Below are 22,688 nucleotides of genomic sequence, written 5' to 3'. Positions count from 1 at the left end.
AATCTATATGAAATCCCTCGAAATTAACTGTAAAAACCAATCTAAAAAATCACATTTGCTAAAATCAACACTATCAGACATGTTATATCCTGATGCAAATGTATTTATCCCATCAGAGCAGTATCTTATATCCTCAAAATTACAAAGACCAGATTTTAAAATAACTTCGGTCTCAGTTTTATGACAATTTGATCCTATTGTCATCATCTCTACATAACTAGAAAATAAGTCTAATGCAACTTCATAATTATTGAATCCTGTCACCTTACCTACCACATTTCTATTCATTCCCTTAACTCGTTTGTTAACTTTATTATCAGCTAATTTTCGACAGTACATTTTATTACGCAATCCGATAATCTCAACGATAGGAAGAAAGTCTATCTCATCTTTACATTTTCCTATTATTTTCTATTACCATCATAGTAAAATCTGCTCCTTTTTGAATAATCTGAAAGATCAAACGTGTCTTTGTTATCATAAAAATCTTGATAATTATCACTAGATTTCATTTTGTACATAGGTATGGTTATCAATTACTTTGAAAAACTATTTTTCACCAATCTAGCTAAACCGGCCATAAGGCATATACTCCAAAAGTCCATTGTCATACATATATTTAGCATCTAGATAAGCTATATAAATTGGTGGTGCTGTACTATCATAGTCAGGTAGATTGTTATTAGCTCTGGCATAATATGTTATTGTAACGCTAATTCCACCTCGGACTCCACGTTCTATAAAGGAGAACATATCAAGCTCTGTTAACAGCTCTAGGTTTATTTTACAGTGTTTCAGTAATGCACCCCAACTTAATCCGGCTGCCGAATAGTACCACGCGGGGTCGAGTAAGTATTTATCAGCGCTGACATCTATGTAGTTTCCAAATATATATGCAAGCAAAAGGACATCTCTGATAAGGTATAGGTCATGATAATCTCCTATATTTTTGGAGCTCATAAGGAACTTGATAGAGTCGGATAAAAGTTCAGATTTAAGATTTTAACCCTGACAATTCTTCATATTTCTTCCGGCATATTATTACAGTAAATTAGGTAAGTCTGATATGTAACATGTCTCAAACAAATTTCTTGTTTGCGAAAAGTATTTAATCTTTACGCCGATATTTATCGATCGTGATACGTTGGATCAGTCAGCTCATCAAGATTCGACAAATTCCAATAATAATGATAGTTGGCATGTAAAACATCAGGATTCAATGAATCTCCTATATGAACTAGAAACATATGTATTCTCTGATGAGCCAGGTATAGTACATGCAGACAAGCAAGTTTATATCGCAGCAAAATCGCTGTACAATGTAAAATATCACCTCGCTAATTAGATAGAAAATAAAATTTTACTGTCTCTGAGAATAAATATTCTGGCAGTTATTAAAGCCATTCATGAATTGTAGACAGCTTAAAGTTTATGGCCGTCGAAAAATATTAAATTTGATTTTAGCTGGTTAAGATTTTTAACTTAATGACAGAGAGCGTAGTAGCAATAGCAGGAATATTTGATATCGTTATGCAGACCGGTGAAATGTAAGTCTGTCCTTCCGGAAAACAATACAATTTACAAAGACTCTATTGCTGACGATTTAATCAAAGATTTTAGATTGCACTAGTTGGTAACCAACTATTAAAAATGTCTCCATAGCCTCTCCATTTGACCAACCGTCCTTTCTTGGTTTTACTTGAGCGATGCAAAATATATTCTGCTCTGTCAGCTGTCTCTCCTGTTCATATAAACTTCCAATAATTTCTTCTCCCGCTGAATCCTTCAGCTTCTGCGTCACAGGTATTATTGTTACAGTTTTATCAACAACAAATACTTCCTCGGACCAGGTACTAGTGAATCCTTTTTAAAGCGTGTCCTTCACCAACGAAATTTTAACTATATCACCCATGCTAATGTTGTGTCTTCTGTACATATGCCATTTTGCCAGTATTGCGTTATTTACAGTTTCATTTGATGACATTCCACTTGTTTTATTTTTTATTATTTTACTTCAACAGGATCTTTGGCTGTTCGTCGACGTATCTGTCTATTTGGGCTGTAGGTTGCTGGCATATCGTTTTTATTACGAGATTAAATACCTCGACGATGACACTTTTCCCTTCATTTCCTGTGGTGTATTTGGTAATGTTATTTTGTTCCAGAAACTATTCGAATTATACATCTCCGCTCCGTGATTTGTCCATACCTTGTTCGGTTTTCTTTCTGTGCTGTCAATAATATCTCGCAACGAATCGATTTTGGTTTTAACTATCTTGTCAGTAACAAGCACATTAATCGCGTATTTACTAAACATACCAGCTGTATTCATCAAGTACATTATTATTTTCAATGTGCGCCATATCAGCTAGATATATTGCCCATATATCATCAGGGGAGTTAGCGATAACCCTTCGTCGAGTAAACGTTTCTTTTTTTAGTAAACGATTTTTGTTTTTCTGTTTTTGTGAAGGTCATGTGCCAAAATGTTTTGAAATCAAGTATCATAAAGTACATTTTTACCAAGTCGGGGATTTCCAAGTCCCAGATTATATTTTGCTCCAGTAATATATTAGACTTGCTTACGATCAATTCTCTCTCTCTCTCTCTCTAATCCCATTCGGTCTCATATCGTTTAGCTCATCAAGCATATTACGGTCGCAAACCAGATTTATTGTTTAAGTTGTGACGGTAACATATATCATGTCGCATTGCGATTGCGTCGACTTGATTGTACGGCTCCTACTCCGGGATCAGATTGGAATCTTCATCAAACTGCTTGTCTAGAGGATTCCATGGACCTGTATATTTATCACGAGGCAGGGTCAACCCACTTTTAGAGTTTGGTAATTTGCCAATTAAGTTGTGAATATGTAAGCCAGAATCGATTACAGACCGTTGATTACAACACTAACAGTAAGTTACTATTTTATCTTCCTAGAGACAAATATCGTGGTCAGCTTCATATGTGCACGCTTTGCTTGCAAACTGGCATTGCATTTTCTTCATAATATCATCATCGACTAAAAAGAATTTCTTGGCATTTCCTTACCTCCAGATAATAGTAAATCACGCTTGAGAAACAAACTTTATCCAGTCATAGGAAGCACAAATACTTTACAGCATTAGTCGTTTATTTTTAATAGTTTCCGTGGTTTCGTTTGAATTTTCCGTTTTACTTCTGCATTTCAGGCAATAAGTAGCCATTGTCATATTTGCATGTTCAATATAATTACAATTTTGATCTTTTTCAGACTTGGTTTAGGTGTGAATTTTAATATAAATTTCAGAAAATCACCATTTGAATGCTCTAACTTTGCGACATTTGTTTGATAAAAATATCTCAGTAATATCCACACTCTCCAGTTCCAACTTGCTGTAGCTTATCAGACGAATAATTGACTTTGTCTACTTTTGGGACACTACTGTTTGATAATCTTACCAGGTGTAGCCCAAACGAATCAAACATAATTGTTTTAATAAAGCTTTACCCAATGCGTACCACATCCATCTTTATAATTTTGGATATTAATAACACAAACTCATCCTCCAGGTTGAGGTGATAACTTCTTTAGAAAATAGTCCTTGAAACCCGCTGACATCTTTCAGTTTCTCTAAGATCTCAACGTGACTTAGCGGATAGATCGCAGAATGAGCTGCCTCCTGATACCTGCTAGCAATATTCCCCTTCCACACCCTGTTCCCAGCAGATTGGAAAGTACACTTCCCGCTATTGCCGCTAGCAGAGGCCCTATGAATCTACCTCCGACCGCCTTCAGGTTCGTCTTTTTTAGTTGTCGTTTGTTTCACTGCTGGTTTACGTTTGTGAATGCTTCGTGTTTCACTTAGAATCCTAGCAATTCTTAATTTTATTTTAATGTTAGATTAAAGTGAAATACAACACCAGAGACAGCTTTCTTTGACGCACCGGATATGAATCCCGATTCACCAGCTATCCTCAGGGTGCCCACTACAGCCAGTAATTTGGGTTGAAACGTTTTTGCAATAGTTGTCAGTGCAGGTCCCAGAAAACCACCACGGATTGCTTGCGATCTAGACATTGCAGTAACATGCGCAATCTTTTATTCCATGAAATACCTTACTGTAATCTCTATAAAATCCGAAAACTGTACTAAACGGAAGCATCCTATTTATTGATGTGAATTATATCTGAATTTTCGTCTTTGAACATAACTTTCGTTGTAAGATTGACCCATAACTGTATTCTGTTTACAAATACTAGCATTGCTGTTTAATTATCTGCTGCTCGGGGTGTAGTAATTCCATGATTATTACACACAGCAGTCAGTGATACTCTTACAGCAGCTTCAGTTGCATCCGTAGCTGGTGCAGCAATTCCATCCTTGTCAGCATTATGACTAAGAAATGTTCTAACAAGAACTAAATTAACATTAGGATGAACTTTATCTACAATTTTACCGTAACAAATAAATTCGTTTGAATCAGCAACTCCCACTCTAGTGTATTTTAACCATAGCATATTTTTTTTCAACATATCTAGAGTAATCGTCGATAAATGAAACCACGATAAGAATAGTACTTGCCATTGGTAAATGCATTGAATTATTTTATACGGTTTGCTTAGCTAGTTGATAACTGGCGATTTTAAACAAACTCCAGCCGTTATTAGCAAGTGTCACTTGTGTACTAGCATGTACTGCTGCACCAGCTTCTGTTCGGACACCTCATCGATCTTCAAGTACGGCTTTGTGTGGTAGCAAAATCACATCCTCGTCTCTTGTATTAAAATTGCGAACGCCAGATTTGTTAGGTTCGTTTGAATTTATTTTCGTTGAGATATTCAATATCTTCAAATTCTGTTGTTGAGTCATGTGTTGTTATTTCCTCGTTCAGGTCAAGTTGATTTTTACAGACATTTTTTATCTGTTATTGTCAGAAAAAAGTAGAACGCCGTTATGTCTGGTCGCTTGTGTTTAGTTTTAGTTACTACTTTTCTGAAAATTTTTTCGCCGGGCGGAGATAGCAGTTTGTGTCATTTTTCTTAACTCCGCTGTAGAGTCTGCTTGTTTTGTATCCTGTTTTTGTTTACGGTAGGCGTAATCAGTGATCCATCCATACATTTATAACAACCTTTTATCTTAAAGCTGGACCTGCTGCAGAAGATCAGTCTGTGGCAAAGATTTTTAATGCGTCGAACGTGCTATTCGATATTTGTTTAAAAACGTTCCAACTCCATGATCATTTTCAATATTTTAGAGAAAATATTTTCGAAGAAACCTCCTACTATATTCCTGTAAAAAATTGTCGTTGTTCATTTTGTGATACAAAAAATGTGCGATAAAATTGACGTTGGTGAGATGGCTCACAGCGAGATCAGTTAACTGTGGAAAGCAGAGCTGACAGCCCTCAAGTGAAGATACTATGTCACATTTTCGTTATTGAGATTCAGCTGCCGGCCAGATTGATCAGTCAGAATCATCGTGACAGAATATATTTGATTTTCAACACTTTCATGATAGTAGATTTTTTTATTTTGGAATTACTTGCATTAGTGATTAAGGCAGTACGTAAGGAGAAAAAGAATAAATAGTTTGGCTTTTAATACTACTTGCCGTATACGACACGAAGACAGTAGAACAAATTATTCAAATCGAATTTACACATATTATGTCCACGGGTGTCTCGCCTTCGTATGAAATGGAGACACTTTGGGATTCCGAACCGTACTGTTTTCGAGAAAATCTTAATAACTGCACAATGCTATTTGTGTTACTGAAATCAACACTAAAGATCCTTTTTTGCAAATTAATTCTAAGTTATAGTTTCGATGAAGCTCAATTGTTTCTGATACAGATTCAACTTTAGTTGTAGTTAATTACTTTATTGCTTTATTCCGATCTGCAACATTATAAACGCCCAGTGGTATCTTGATATAAATCCATGCAGGGCCAGCTGGCTGGATCGATTCAAATGTACTATTGTAATTCAAATTAGTTCTTATATTTGCCATGGCGTACCAAGCGGCAGCTCAAACTAAACCTCTTTCAAATTGTTTATCACTGTCATATTCGATTATTTGATTATAAATAACAGAACAGTTTGCTTTCTCCGCTATAGTACGTGATTAGTCAAGCTGTATTGTAGTTGATACCAGTTATATTTTATATTTTATTCATATATAAAACTGAACTGGTAGCAGTTTGTGCTTTGCGGAAAAGCGAATTAAATATAATAATCGTCCAGCTTAGATTATCTAACATTGCAACAATTTTTATGTTATCAAGTACAATACGAAAAAAATCATCAACGATAAATGCTCTGTGCATATTAAAATATTTTTTATTATTAGTAGATTATCTGATCTTATCAAAAGCCACTCTATCTCTTTCTTTTATAATTTGTAGCTGTTTTATGTAATTATATATCTCAGTATTACTCAGTTTTCATATATCATCAAACCTTAATTTTTCGCACCAAGGAAACATTCTTTTCAGAATCTCTTAACGCGATAACATCCACTGGATATACTGCTTCTCTCATTAATGTATTGACCGTTTCAGACAAACTGCCACATAGTCTTCACCATCTCTAGTCAGCTGTTCAATTTTTCCTAATGCTGCTTGTCATACAGCTGGATCTCCGATTTGCTTAATAATTTTATCTGCAACTTTGTTTTGCTCCTCTTCAAGAATACCTTCCTCCGACAATTTATAAAATCTTACGGTGATGACGCAGAAATATCTGCATGTTTGCCAAGTATTGCTTCGGTGACTGGTCTAAAAAGTCAAGCAGTTCTTCTGTCGTGTGCTGTAGACCCCGACTTCCTGATCAACGTTCCTCTTAAAAGCTGCTTTAGTTCGGAAAAAATTCTTTAGAGCCCCTGTTCGTTTTTCGTCCATTGTTCTTTTCTATTTTTAGACTAATTTTAGATTGTGGCCATAGGACCAGTACATTAATTTTCTCAGTCCGAAATCCTGTCTAATCCGCATCTGAACATAAAATTGTGATCTGTTCCTAGCTTATCAAATAAAAGGAAAATATGTCTGCCATCACTAGTAGCAGCATGACATATCCCGGCTAATGTGTATTTTAATATCTTCACTCCCCGCATTGTTCTCGTGCTTTATTTTGTACGCGAAATACAGGATGTTTAATATTATTTGCTGGTCAAGACAATAGGGACTATTGTCTAGACCAGCAAATATTATTAAACATCCTGTATTTCGCCTGATAAATCTGTCCACGTTATAACACTCCTGAGCTAAGTAGATTGCATTACATGTTCTGTAGCGAAATAGGGTTACAATAAGATTTTAATTTATTCATGTCATCAAACACATTTTTTTAAATGTTCGTCAGAGTCATTCGCAGCAACGGTTATTTGATCTTCGGGTTGCTTTCCGATAAATATATCATTGCCTACTCCAGGCTCATTTTGCATAATTTTGTTATAAACACTAAGTAGTTCGTATAGTGTAGTTGAAATGGTCGTTAAATAAACGATTCATAAGTAAATTAGTTTTACCGGATCCAGTTTGTCCTACTATCAGATAATGACAGTTTTCTAGGTCGTGGGTATGATTATGTTTCATTAATCGCTCCTTGTCAAAGTTGATTATGCTCATTCCATATCAGGTGTTCACAAAATTATATCTCGTAGTAATAATAAGAATGAGCTATTACACAAAATTTGTTACGTTAATTGGCAGCTCAACCGAAAAACGGTTTCAGCCACGACCAATGCAGCTGGTGTAGATTTAACAAATTATATAAAAATATATGGGGATACAATGACGGTAACTTCAATATGCAGGTCATATCCACCAATCAAACCGGATAACTCACAGGCCGTAAGCCTTGTCCAACTTAGTGTGGTCAGTAAGGGTAAGTTATGTAAGGTGAAAAGATGACCAGAAATATCAACATGAGTAAGAAATGGTTCTAAATCTTGAGACCGAATAACCCCCCAACATAAATAACTCACAAGCTGTAAGCTGTGCATAACTTAGGTAGGTAGATAATTCTAAGTTGCCACTAGCTGGTGGGACGATGACTCGAAATGTAGATATGGGCGGGACATTAATGTTTAATACTCAGTTTGATAACACACTTTGACCAATATTGATTCCGTACAAGAAATGTAAAGTTTGTCAACAATAACTTTGCGATAAAATCCGGTGATGTCATGGTGTAAAATCTGGACATGGGCTCGAAAAATATAACAACTACGTCAATTCTGTCAGCTGTATTAGATTTAACAATAAAAAATTATGTCGACGATAACATAGAAACGAGTATTGCTTCGGGAGTAACAACGTCTGGTGATACGATGGCAGGTATGTTAAACATTGGCTTGAATAAAATAAAAACAACTTATAATCCTGTCGTCAAATCTGATCTTACAAATAAATTTCATGTTGACACTGAGATGAGTGTTGCATTTTTAAGTTCAATTGCTACCACATATGTTAATTATCATTAAACATCCCGTGGTATAGTAACAGGTGTGAACTATATGGTCACCAATAAAATAACTTGTGCGTATGTACCAGTTTCTGCATCCGGTCTTACCAATAAATAGTATGTGGAGAGATTTACACAATTACAAGCTATTACAGGTCTTACAAAACGAGCTAAAATAGTGTCGGTCATATTCCTCATCTCTCCGATGCTACAAATAATCATTGGAGTTTTGTTGTAACGGCATCATGTTATTATCAGGCAAATAATCCAGGTAATGAGTATGCTCTTAACAACACAATATTTGGCGGGTTAGAGTGTATCACACACGGAGAAACAAGTGCCATTTGAATCAAAATATAGTTTCAAGCGGCCTAATCAATATGGAAATTTCAACAACGAGGTCTAATAATCAATCATTACAGAGAATGTTATGACATTAGATTGGGAGGATCGGATTAAGATACTACTTGGACTGATCTAAATATTTAATTTAAAGTTGATGTTACCACTTCTAGACAATTTACAATGATCCTGCAGTAACCACATATAAGTACTCGTAGTTCCGGATTTATGTTGTGAGAGATAGACATGATCCTTATCCAGGTTTGACGATGTTTTAGATATATACACGTAATGATCTAACATGATTATAATCTATAATGTTTATTGATCCTCCGTCCATCTGAGTCACAAACAACGCAGATCAAAATAGCTGTTGTTTTTTATTCCCTAGAACTAGAACGTGTTGAGGAAGCAAAAACAAAACATCTAATTGCTCGAATGAAACAATTAATAGTACGTTCCTCCGATTTAACTGAGAACAGTGACAACTTTGTAAGACTTTCAGGAATGAGAGGCCCTCAACTGAGATACGCTATCAGAGACTTTGATATAATTAGTAAATACTGTCCCGTAAGTGACCGTGATGAACGGTTGTTAAAAGTTCAAAAATATTTGATAAATACCCTGCTCGAGCTAAATAAATATTTTGACGATTCATAAGTCTAACCTTGTCCAAACACAATATCATGGTGGTAAGAAACCAGTACACGAGCAACTAAAGAATATTCATGACGAGCTTGCACACTAGCTGAATCGAAGAAACACAAGTTCCTTTAAATTCGTATGCTCAAAAACCGTTTGCTAAAGGTGTAGTATTTTGTGTACTTGTTACGGACTATTATGATAAAAACACGCTGTTAGAAATAGTAGATAACAACAATGACACTTTAGTTTCAGATATTGACAATAACCGCTTAAACAAAAAAAAAATCATTTTTTTTGGTCTAAATAATAAAGGAATTGTCTGTGTTAGTTTGAGATCTACTATTTAATATAACATAAATATTTTTCTAGGCTGCTAATACAACTGGCTGAAATTAATTATTTAAAATAGCATTCATTGCTTTCTGGCTGAAAATATAAAAGTGTATATAAATTCTAGACATTATATAGTAATATTTGCCCATGTTACTTTTTCATAATTATATGTTACTGCATTTGTATTGGAAAATATGAACGAGTTTTTTTGATGGAATGCTGCACAACCTTGGGAGTGAAGTATATCCTTCCGACAAAACGAGTTAATATTTTCACATACAAATGACGGAAAATTTGTATTATATGCTCATTGTCTTATTCTATCTAAGCCTTAATCATATAAAAAAAATACACTACAAGAAACAATGTAAATGAATGTGTGCTATATTCCAACTTAAACACACAAGCGCAGATTCATCATTACACGACAACAACATTATTAATGCGCACATAACTCTGCCCCGATAAATTTGATCTTGTCGCGAGCTAGACATACGTTTCGAAAGAAAATTACGTTTTTGTCTACTTAAAGTTGAAATTTTGAGTGAGTCATATGATGTATGAATGCGCATTGCAACAAGTTTTCCATTTGATCTGGATTGGATAGATTTTGGTATTGTTTTCGATTCGACGAAATTTCGTGATTATGGACTGGATTCATCCGTAAAATTATACATGAAATACATCGGATTGAAGCAGCGCGGGTGAAGCGTGTTTACATCTGCAATTGTGTTTGTTCTGTAATTGACTATTTGAAATTTAAGTGTGGGAGACATGTTTCAATTGCAATTATCAAAAGAACGCTATTGAATATAATGTGTCTTTCATTTTTAGTGCATTAAGGAGGATGTAATTGCGCTATGAATGTAGTCGAAATTACAGTGCAGGTTTAAAATGTGTAATCCAGCTTGGGACCTCATGACATAGTTCATGTAATTCGGATTTGCAGAACTAAGAAAGTACATTTTGAGGGAATTCAGAATGAAAACTGTAAGTATATGTTTTGCCATTCTTATTACCAGCTAACGGAGACAGTGTATGCCTTTATTGCTTGCATGTTATGTGTATGTACCAAGCAATTTTATGAAATCTGGTGTCTATCGCCAAATTCCGAAACATTGTATCCAACAAGTTAACGCGGGATGTAGCAAAGCAGCTGGTATGTGGCAGTCCATGAAAAAATCTGCTCAAGTTTGTTCAGAAACAAATTTACCCAGCCACAACGTAAAGTGTCGGCTACATGAGAGTACATGATCTGTTTACAAAGTAGTTTCCAATACACTATTGGGCACACGTATCCTGCGCGTGAGTGCAATATGAAAGTGTGCAATATCGTAAAATACTGAACGATTATATGTAAAGTTAACGGAGAAAAAATCAGCATATAATAATATAGAGACCGACAATCATTTTAGAAATCTAATTTAGAATAATAATTGTTACAACGATATCGAATAATATGTCAAATACAAAAAAGTAAAATCAAAGTATAATATAGAATAGTAATTTCCAATAACATGTATAGTAATGACGAGAAAAAATATTTTCTGATTAATTGTCATGTAAAGATATTAAAGGAAGATATTTAAAAACAAAAAGCAATCACAATATAGAGAATTTAAATCAATATTTTTTGTAATACAATTAAGTAGTATCTGTGAACTTGTGTTGTGTCAGCTTTCTATTTTATAATCAGTAAAACTCTTCTCATGCAATAATGTATTACTTTGCTGGCGCTACCTTCTACTTCACATTACAACTGTCTTCCCTCTCCAGAAAATGACCGCTGAGATAATAGCAAACTTAAATGATTCTTCCAATGAACAGTTTTGAAAATATATTTGTCTTATGGGCACTGGAAAAAGGCTAAATAAAATTATATATGTATGAATCTAAACAAACTTGCAAACGTTTTTGTATTGAACGATATTGGGTATTTCGTTATAAATCTAGTTTATTTGCCTCATAAGAAAGTTTTATAAGTTAAAGTAGATAACTAAATTTAATGGTTATGATTCAACCGTAATTATGGATCTGGTTCGAGTGGTTTTCTTTGGGAAGTCTCTTTAAAATGAAAAATGAAAACAACACGAAATCTCTAAAATATTAAAAGAAGAAGGTCACATTGAGCTATTCTGTCAAATTCAGACCAAACTAAACCATCGTCTATGACTCTGACAGAAGTCATGGTCTGTGCATTTTCTTGGTGTTGTGTTTTGTCTCTCACTCGCATCATAAAACAGTGACGAAGGCACTACGGCATATACAACTGTACAAAGTCATCTCCAAATCAGCTCGATGGGTAGCACGGTAAAACCTCAAGACATATTCGCTCACTTTCAAAGTGTCGTATAAAAGCTATATGCGTCTGACCTAAAACCTTGTGTACCTATACAACTTGAGTAGTAACAAACAAAAACTACACAAACATCTGAACTGGGTACATATTTAGCATGTAGGGAAAAAAGTCTATTTGCAGAAATATCGGGACACTGATAGTACATGATAACATCTTAGAAATCAACACAAGGGGTTCCTGAAAATTATACAAGCCATATTGCATTGCTTGGGCAAGAATATTTTTTATATTTAATTTATTTTGTGTGCTTAAATTTTGGATATTAGTATGAGTCTTACACAGCCAAATGTACATAGCTAACATTTCAATGTCAGTCTTGATTAGACATAAGCTAGTGTTTTCCATTGATTGCCTTCAGTTTTCTTTACCACATAGGTCTAGTGAAACTGTGTTTAATTGTGGACTTGATAAACAAGTAATTAATTCTTGTGTTAGATCAGTATGTGTAAATTCAGTTTGGTCAGAGATTGCATGTGTGTTGCTGAAATCAGATATGATTGGAGAAGAGCAATACTAATAAAATATTCACTTGAATTACTTAAGTTAACATAAACCTTTATATTAATACATTACTTCGGACATTTGTGGACTCATTCTAAAACATTCTGGACTACAATATTACACTATACCAGGACGCTGAAGATCAATGGAATGAACTTTTAACATTCCATTGGACATATGGTAGGACATTTAGCAAGATTATAACTTTAATTCACAATATTTTAAGTGTCTTTGAAAGTTTAATTCAGTATTGTATGATAAGAAGTTGCTTGTTAACTTTACCGAAATTGGGCGATGTAAAGAAATGCTTGCAGTATTAGTTTGAAACCTAATTTTTGTAGCTAAAGCAGATTTAAAAGTTTTAAATGGATGTACATCTTGTGAAAATGTAAACACTGAAACAGATTTCTCCCCGAAATATATATTAAAATTGTACTCACTCAAACAGTTCACAGAAGCATGACTACAGTTTGTTGGGTGATGTTGAATACGGCATTGATCGATATGATCTTCCCATCCAACGCAATCTACGGACCGATAATCGCTGGCTGAAGCACCATTACTTAGGTTTACATTTGTTGTTGCAACAGCCGCACTGTAATAATAATAATAATAATAATAATAATATTACGTAACAATAATTGATGATGAATGTAAATTAATAAGCACCAGTATACATACTTTTACCATTGCTAGTACTGCGTACGCAGTGAAATATTGTATAGGAAAATGATTGACAGAGAGAGCCTAAAAATCGTATATATGAAGCCTTTCTTTTCCTCGTACATGATGATGATGTCAATATATATATATATATATATATATATATATATATATATATATATATATATATATATATATATATATATATGGGGGAAATCTTCTAAATTGCAGTTTCAGCACTGAACGTCGCCGACGAGTGTCCGGTACAATTTGACATCATCATCATCATGTACGAGAAAAAGAAAAGATATATATATATATATTGCAATAAAAGATGAATAAAATAAACTCCACATTATACATTTCCTCTTTACTGAAATCTCTGTACATTAATGACACTATTTTATTATGTTTATCACACTTCGTTGTAGATCAACTTTCCTTGACAGCGTTTGCATATATACATACAAACACGGGACGAACACCAGTACAAACTAACATAGTAAATATGCAAATAACTTTTCCCGCTGAAAACAATTCAGTTACAGAAATTCCTCTTCCAGTTGAAACTATGTCCAATGTATGACTTCTCCCATTTTCAAATTGTTTGATATATTTTAATTCTTTCACACACTGTTATAACTTTTATTCTTCATGAACAAAGCAGATTTAGTATCTGTAATACTTTGCATAAATTATTAAGGAACATATAGTCCACGGTGTCAATGTGTTGCACTTGATGTGTTTTCATTTAGTTAACAATAAAGAACATAGCATCCACTTCGCAGCAGTTTGATCGGATAAATAACGTATCAGGTAGTCGATCGTCAACTGACGTAATAAACTGGGGTTATTAGTTTGACACATATTTATTATAGATAGTTGATGGCGGTCCAATTGCAAATATCAGTGGCTTTTGTATAAACATGATGTATGCAACAGCATGAACCAAGCTTTATGCTGTGTGGTAAATCGCGTTGATAACCTATTGACGTTCTCTTGATATTTGTATTAGACTAGTTAAATGTTTTGCATAAATAATTGTGAAATTTGGACGTTCAGTCTTTTACAGTGTCAATAGCTTTTTCTACTTGTTGTGCATTCTTTCATTGGTGTATGTTATGTTACGACTCTATTGTCCAAACCTAAGCAAACTTAAGAAGAAAAATAATCAAGGTTTGCAAAACGTAACAAATAAGTTGACTATTATATTATAAATTTAATTGTGAGTGACGCATGTATAATTATGAAATGAAAGCAAAATAATTAAGACAAAGATCCATGAAAGTTCCATGAAAGTTCAATAGAATGAAATGAAAAATTAAAACCGAAAACGTATTGGTCCGCCAAGAATAGTGACTTGTCAAAATGGCCTTGTCCAGAATTAATTGAAATAGTTTACGATTGTTCCAGCTAAATATTATAGTGCAAATAATGACCAATTTCTATTTCCACTCATTAGTCCAAACACATGTTTTATTCTCTAATAATAACTAGGTACAAAATAAGACACATCTGCATACTTACAACAGTGGCATAAGAAGTGAGAGTGAACCATATGTAGGAATACATCTAATTGTTCAGTACTTTCCTTATGTACACCTTCTATTGCGACTATATATCACAACACACATCCACATAACAGATCATACTAATCACTTTGTTTTCTATATTCATGTGGCTTAGCCCAGCCGATGAGAAATTACCTATTTCTTCTAAAAACAGTCCAAAACCTACAACCAAATATTAACCGAAGTTTTTACTCTCTTAATAATCATAAAACTGATCCTCGTCACGTAAGCAAAGTCTAGATAAAGACATAGAGACGTTATTATAATTTACACCCGTGAATACAAAATTACAAAACTTAAATATAAACATGTACTAGATATATTTTCCGAAAGCAGGATATTATTAATGACGATTACTTTATATTAATTGCAATTAGCCATGTTCATCATTGGCTATATCATTCCAGGAACAACAAATGAGACATTTCCTTTGGATAGCTGCTAGATACATGACTGGCAGCAAATGTATTCAACATATGATAAAAGATATTTGATGAAGGAGGCACAAGATCACAAGAAATCTTTGAATTAATAAGAGTTTTGAAATGTATATATCATGAGATTTTGAGGAGTGTTATATAATCTACTTTCCTTGTGAGATTGACTTGCATGTTCACCATATATTCTTGCCACAGCAAGGTGCATTAGCAGCAAGAGAACCAGTAGGTATACTACCATACAGATGATACCACATTAATCTAGTCAGAACAGTTTCCAGTATTTTATATTAATTTGTTTTATTTTGGGTTTTGCTAATTATATGTTTGAATGTTACCAAACTACCACTACGTGCAAATGGAAGCAAATCTATACATAAAGTCATTGCTGTTATGTAGTCGTTGTTTAGGTTCTTATTGTAAACCATTCAAAGTATAGACTGAATACATTTGTAAGTTATTGATGTCACAGTATAACGTAAAACAACATATTTGCTCATTTAGCATTTAAAAGAGTTATGTATATATCATTGATTTGTTTCTCTAAAGGTTTTATAACTCTTTTTACATCATTTTTGTATGTATATTTTCCATTGCGATTCAGACTATCACTTTTCCTACGCTGAATAAATGTGATTATTACCATTTTAGTTTTCCATTATTTCCATTTATTTGGTATGGGATTTTCCTTGTATATTTCTCCACTGTTTACAACTGTGCTAGCTCTTCGTTTGTTTTTTCGAGAAAGAAGTATTCGAATGAATAATTCATAAAGCAAATAACCGTGTCAGAAATATTTTAAGCAATAGTTCAGACCATTTCTCTTAAAATAAAGTCATTCAATGCCTATATAACTGTGCTGGTTTAAATATAAATTTAAAAAAGGTAACATTTAAATTATCAAAATGTATATTAACTGTTTTTATTATTTTTGCTGTGCTACAGCTTTCAACAGATGTTAAGCATTTCCATCTGCAAGTCTGTTAGAATTCTCAATATACAGGTTCTTGTCTCACATACATATTTTTTCAAATCCCTTGCCAAGATATCTGAAATGACAGGGTCTCACAAAATGATTAGTTTTGGAAGAGTTTATGTGGCTTTTAACCTCATTTAGCATCATGACAGGGGGTGGCAAGTATATAATTGCTTGAGGAAGAACCTGATAAGATGAGAGAAGGAACAACCTGCACACGGGAAGCAACTGACAAACATTCTAATATAATAAGGTTAGTAGAGCCTAAACACTAACTCTCGCGGACAGAGATGAAATGTGTGAGTAAGCTGTAAACAAAGTGTAAATTATGCCACTCAGACACCCGGTGCCCAGTTTGATGGGATCCGACTGGGTCAAGGTTCTTAAAGTAAACATTTGGCTTTGCATATTATTCTCATAGATATTCAAGGCATCGAAACCTACCTCGATACGTTTGTGAATAGTTTACATATTTAAAGATATTGATAGTAATGACATCATTATTGTGCAAAGAATTAATGCAGCAGAATAAAATAAGCTGTTAGCGTAATAAATATTGTACTTTACATGCACAGAATAATGGTGTTATTGTTCTTGCTGTTGCTGTTAGTATTAGTGTTAAGATTATTATTATTTGTAGTAGTAGTAGTAGTAGTAGTAATTGTAGTAGTTGCTGTTGTAGCAGTAGTAGTAGTAGTTGCAGTTTTAGTATTTTCAGATCAAATAGAACTTTCACGTAAATTTTAATAATATTTCCCCTTAGTTTTATTGCAATGAATTTTAATCAGCATCTTAAAGGCAATGAACATTCATCTAGTAACATTAGTTAGTGTCAAGGATTATAAATGTATTTATGTACATTTGAGACATACATTATATATTATCAAAGATTTGATTACGTTATAGTACGTGATAATTTTCAATAAATAGCACAATACAAAATGCATACATAACATAATTTAACAGGAACGCAAATAGTTAGCACAATATCAGATGCTAAAGTACCAACTAATAATAAAGTGCACAACACTTTGCTTGGGTCTGTGAAATTTTAAAGAGATATAACGGTTATAAAGGATGATTTGCTTTAACAATATGTTTATAATGTTCTGTTTCTTTAATACGTTTTCAAAAGATATAGTATATCATATTATTTGCATTATATGTCGTTTAGAACATCGTATTTCTGGAGACAGAATGTTTTATATGAAAATCAGATTTGAGTGGCATTAGCATGTATGCTGTGTAGCTTCTAAAATGTGATTAAGAAAACAACTGCCTACAGTGACATAATCCTCACCTTGATATCTACTCTGGACCTAACTAAAATGCAAACATAATGCTGACAGACCCTTTAGTCGAAAATCTTTCTTCATGAATGAAAACTGCTGAGTTCAGCAAATATTATGAAAGAGCAGCACATAATGTTCTGCTTACCCGTGAAGTAGCTGAGTACCTTACTGATGAAAGGACATACCTTGAAGTCCTAATTGGACGGTAATTGTATGCTGGGTCATTATATATGGCCATTATAATATATTTCTTGTATTAGTATGAGGGAGAGTGATGTGGGGAAAAAAGGTAGAGATAATGTGCATGGTGGTATATTAGGAACTATGAATGTGATAAAAAAGAAAAAAAGGAGAAACATTTAGATATCCGTTACATATCCTATGACTGTAAATTCCATAATTATGATACGAAAATCCCATTTGTATGCCCTTGTTTCTATCCTTCTCCTCCAAATTACAGTAGGGTTCAATAATATTATGTATATGGAGGGGGTCATATGAAGGGGTCGGTAATAAAAAGAGATGAGAGGGGAATAATGACACTATTGAAGGGTATATATATATATATATATATATATATATATATATATATATATATATATATATACAACTTCTAACATTATACATTATTTGTAAAGATATGACTGCGCTTTGTCTTTTTTTCCAGCTGTGATTCCTTGCCTGTGTGGTATTTTGAATAATTACCCAAAATTGTTGTTAACAATGAAAATAATATCGCATTCTTCCTCTGCATAGTCAAGGGGTGTGCGATGCATGAAGGAATGTTCACCCTTATAAACGTCAATACTTTGTTCATTGATACATGTATACCTAACACTCTAGAATACTTGCATTATACTGAACTGAATTGAATTTTCTGATGCACGCACTACCATATTTGTTCGATCTCACTTAGCCATTCTTACTAACTTAGGAAATATTACCATGCATATACATACGTGTCAATCAATTAAGCACTCCTTGACACAAAGCTTTAGAAATGAGTGCATATTCTTTAATGTGTCCTTTTTTGGCAGAGTTGCATCTGTAAAACAGGAAGGAGTTATAACATTTTGGTTTTAAAAATCTTGAATAATAAATAGTGCAAATAATTTATGTTTATCCATTGTGATAATAATGATGTAGGATTCTTTTTCAAGCTGGCAGGTTTTCTAACAATCAACGAATGTACAAATATGTCACCTGAATCCAAGTGTCCTACAAAACACGGCGGCTTCTTCAGTATTCCATCCTGAAGAGCATATTTCATTCCATCTTCCGTTTTCTTGTAGCTGGGCATAACCCATGGACATGTTACCTCCTATCAGTCTTGCCTGAATTCCCACTGCAAGAAAAAATTAAATTAAAAATAAACTTTATTTAAACACAAACACACTGAATCTTTCGAGCAAAGCAGATAAAGCTATGATATCCATGACTCACCTTCAAATGTGCAAACTGATTGTTTAGTAACACACACTTGTGAAGTTTGTTTTCAAAGTCAGTGAAGTAAAATCCTAGTTAAGTACTCACAGAATTACCGAGAAAGGATTCAAGACGAATCTAAATTGTGGTCGTTATTCTGCAACAGAATGTACAAACAATCTGATATGAGAATGAGACCCACCAGATCTCAGCACACATATGGAGGTATATTAAAATATGTAGACGTGATTGGGGGTATTATTTATACCCAACCATGGTACAAATGTGAAATGGAAGATAAAAGTTAAGGTCAAGGTTAAACATAAACGTCACCTGTTACTGTATCTAAGAGTTCTGTGTTACATTCTTACTATTGCATTTAGGATCACTTTTGAAACCAATATCCTTTGACCATGGTTACAATCAACGCCAAGTTGAAATGTACCATCCTGAATTACTTTTTCCACAGGTTATCGTATCTTACTATAATTTAGACCATTATTTGTCTTAATGTTTTGTTCCAGCTAATTCTTGTATTGAATTATTTAGTTCATTGTCACTATTGTAAGGAATGAACGATAACGTATAGTCGCTGTCATTGCAATACATGCTTAGTTTAAAATTGAACCGTTTGCTTTCCAACTGCGTCTAATACGTTTTCAAACAGATGCATCACTCAGTGTACGACATATCTTTAATAGATTGGCATCCTACTTGCACAGGCACAGAATAATAGACATACCGTTCATATAGAGGTGATACAGTTATATTCCATCGTCTTCGAAAAATAATTTGATCACGTGTCCATGTCCACTTGACAGAGGCACTTTGAATTATTTTTATCGGTCTGATTGAGGATTATACAACTTGTTACGACGAATCAGTTCGGTTGCTGTGTCGTAAAGCACTATATCAGCATCAACATCACTTCACTCAGCCGCTGTATTCTCTATGCAAGGTATTTCAGATAGTGGCCATTTAATGTTTTTGTATGTATCTTAGATGGAAGATAAATCAATACTAGTAAGAAATAAATGATACTACATTCGCAAAATAAGTCTGGTTGTGTCAGAAAATGAAATAGACAACACATTTGTGATACACCTTAATTTTATGAACAAAACGTAAATGTGTTGTATTATTGTCAAAGCCGTGTTTAAAGATGCCACATATAAGGCCGCCTTATATTTGAATCATTATAAGCATATTACCTGGATTGATTACTGAAGTATGACATTACAGTTTTCCTATCCAACAAGCATGGTAATAGGCGTTCAATACCCATAAACAACACAGCTACAACATGCTTGGTTGATTTGCGGAACTATTTGTTTCAGTGCAAAGATGTTGGAATTGTCCTCGAAGCAATCACATGTTGGAATCAGGAAAAGCAAATGACGAAAATAAAACAAACAAAGCGGATGACATATGCCGAAAAGCCATGAAAGTGGAACAATGCGTGTTTTAAGTTGTGACTATTCCGTCTGGTATAACTTTCTGAATGGTGGAATGACATTTTGCTGCTACACTAGAGATATGAGCCAATCAAACAGCCATTTATAACCATGCATACGTCCCAAGGTCTGGTCTAATATTAAATACCAGCCAATGCGTATATTATGCTTTTATGAAATTAAATTGTAGGAGAACTGGCTTTCTCTAGGCATAAGACATTTATTAGCGTTATTCCGCCAGATTGTAATTTAATGAATATTACAATATTGCCATATACTACCTATAAGAGATATTTTTATAAAGTGTATTCACTAAGGTGAACATGTTTCCTAGTGGAACACCTTGGCCGTAACTGAATGAACAAAAATAGTAAATAAGGCAAACAAGATAACCTTGTATGCATCAAGCGCAATACACTTTCAATGCTTATAATGGAACACCGAATGTTTATAAAAATATAAAATACTAGTTAGCATTGATTCAATTTTGTTTTGGGCATGATATTTTTAGTTTATAACACATACGTAGGATTAAAAAGGGCCCTTTTTCAACTTTCCTACTGGATGTATGTATTTTCGTAGCACAATAGAAATATTTATGTTATGGATAGCAAAACCAGTACTATATCTATTTTGTTACTGATAAAGTATGTATATTTGCTGGTGTGAAATGCATACAGCTTACATTTGACGAATTGTGAGATTGTACACTTTGCATTCAACGAATTTTACATTAGTAAAGCTATAATGGAATGGAATGCCGTTGATATTGTTAAAGAATTAATTCTATGAGGTGTATACATTTATCCAAAACATCTCTTGCATAAGAACCATAGTGGACATAGAGATGGTGTTAACCTGGTCCAATCACAGGTTTTGAGAGTACGGTCACCTTTTCAGTAACACAATTGCTTTTGACAATATTTTAATGGATTATTTATATATATGACCTACCTTATCCCGACTATAAGTGTCAATCAACTGTCGTGATGTTTGATTTAAATCATTTTCAGTAGCAACAAAACGATGGTGTTTTGCTGTTGCTGCTTTGTTTAATGTCATTTATCAGAGAAAGATAAGCTCATCGAAGCGATATTACTGATATAGGATGAAACAAGGAAAACCCCAGTAAGAACCACCGACCCACGGAAAGCTATTGGCAAGCTTTTAAACATACCCACATTGGCCGACCTCCATGTGAAATGAAAAAGATTAGTGATGGCATATGCTTTAGACCAGTTGAATCCATAAAAAAGATTGTGATATATATAAACCTTTTGTACAATTGTGTTGTACATTTGGAATACTTGTTTACAATCTCTGGTATCTGAGGTTGCATGATGCTTTTAATGACAGATTTACATGTGTAGGTAACGAAGATGTGCTGCATACTGTTTAGGTTGTAATACATTTTTTATTTAAAATGCACATTTACGTGTTTCTGTCAAAACTTTCAGAATCCAAAAACAACATTAATTTTAAAGAAGGTAACCTTTCTCACTGCTATGATATAATTTTAAAGATGACTTTAAAGAACCGTTTGTGTCAAATGTTAGTTTGAGGTTCCAACATGTATTTTCACAAACAAGTACATTGATTAATAGCATACTTGGTGAGTCCGTGATTGCGTTATTCAACTTGCGTTATAAAACTTGTATTATACTTCTACTGATGTTAAAGCTTTCTTATAGTCCCTTCAATAGAAAGGTCATTCAACCGTTTTTGTTGGATGCCTAGTGTGCAAATAGTGAAACTTAGGAACAAGAGTTATTTCATACATTTATTACAACGACATCTACGGTGCGAATTGCATTACGCGGTAACCATTAATTCGAATACGTTTGCAAATTAAATATACAAACATATCAAGAGAAAGTAATGAAACCTGATCGTGGGCAACGGCTAGAATGTTTGGTAATAGAGCTTACATTAGCTAATTAAATATATCCGCCACAGAGTGGTATAATTATTATGTCATTATACGCGCCTCTACCTATATTATAGGCAAGCATGGAAGCTGATCAACTGCATTACTGACTGTGTTTGCCTTTTGCTTGCAAAAACATACGTGCTTTGTCGGTATTTCATTTGCTGTGAGTACATAATGTATAGTCCTTACACAGATGAACCACACGATGTCTAACTATCCATATCTATCTATCTATCTATCTATCTATCTATCTATCTATCTATCTTTCTTTCTTTCTGTCTGTCTATCTATCTATCTATCTGTCCGTCTGTCCGT

The 22,688-nt window shown here is 33.7% G+C and overlaps 1 protein-coding gene across 5 annotated transcripts in view; it reads right to left on the bottom strand.

Moving 5' to 3' along the window:
- The window catches only part of LOC149797360 (scavenger receptor cysteine-rich domain superfamily protein-like), a 150,496-nt gene that overhangs the window by 35,522 nt on the left and 92,286 nt on the right, over positions 1-22,688 (bottom strand). For all 5 annotated transcript variants that reach the window (XM_089962109.1, XM_089962106.1, XM_089962107.1 and 2 more), the window contains 2 exons: positions 18,768-18,909; positions 13,066-13,220 (listed from right to left, as the gene is read on the bottom strand). In XM_089962109.1, the coding sequence (XP_089818235.1) occupies positions 13,066-13,220; positions 18,768-18,909 (297 nt within the window). The remainder of the gene's footprint in view (positions 1-13,065; positions 13,221-18,767; positions 18,910-22,688) is intronic.

The sequence above is a fragment of the Sinohyriopsis cumingii genome, chromosome 6 (assembly GCF_028554795.1).
Source record: "Sinohyriopsis cumingii isolate HCF-2022 chromosome 6, ASM2855479v2, whole genome shotgun sequence".
Lineage (NCBI taxonomy): Eukaryota > Metazoa > Mollusca > Bivalvia > Unionida > Unionidae > Sinohyriopsis > Sinohyriopsis cumingii.
This window is presented reverse-complemented; position numbering and strand designations above follow the sequence as displayed.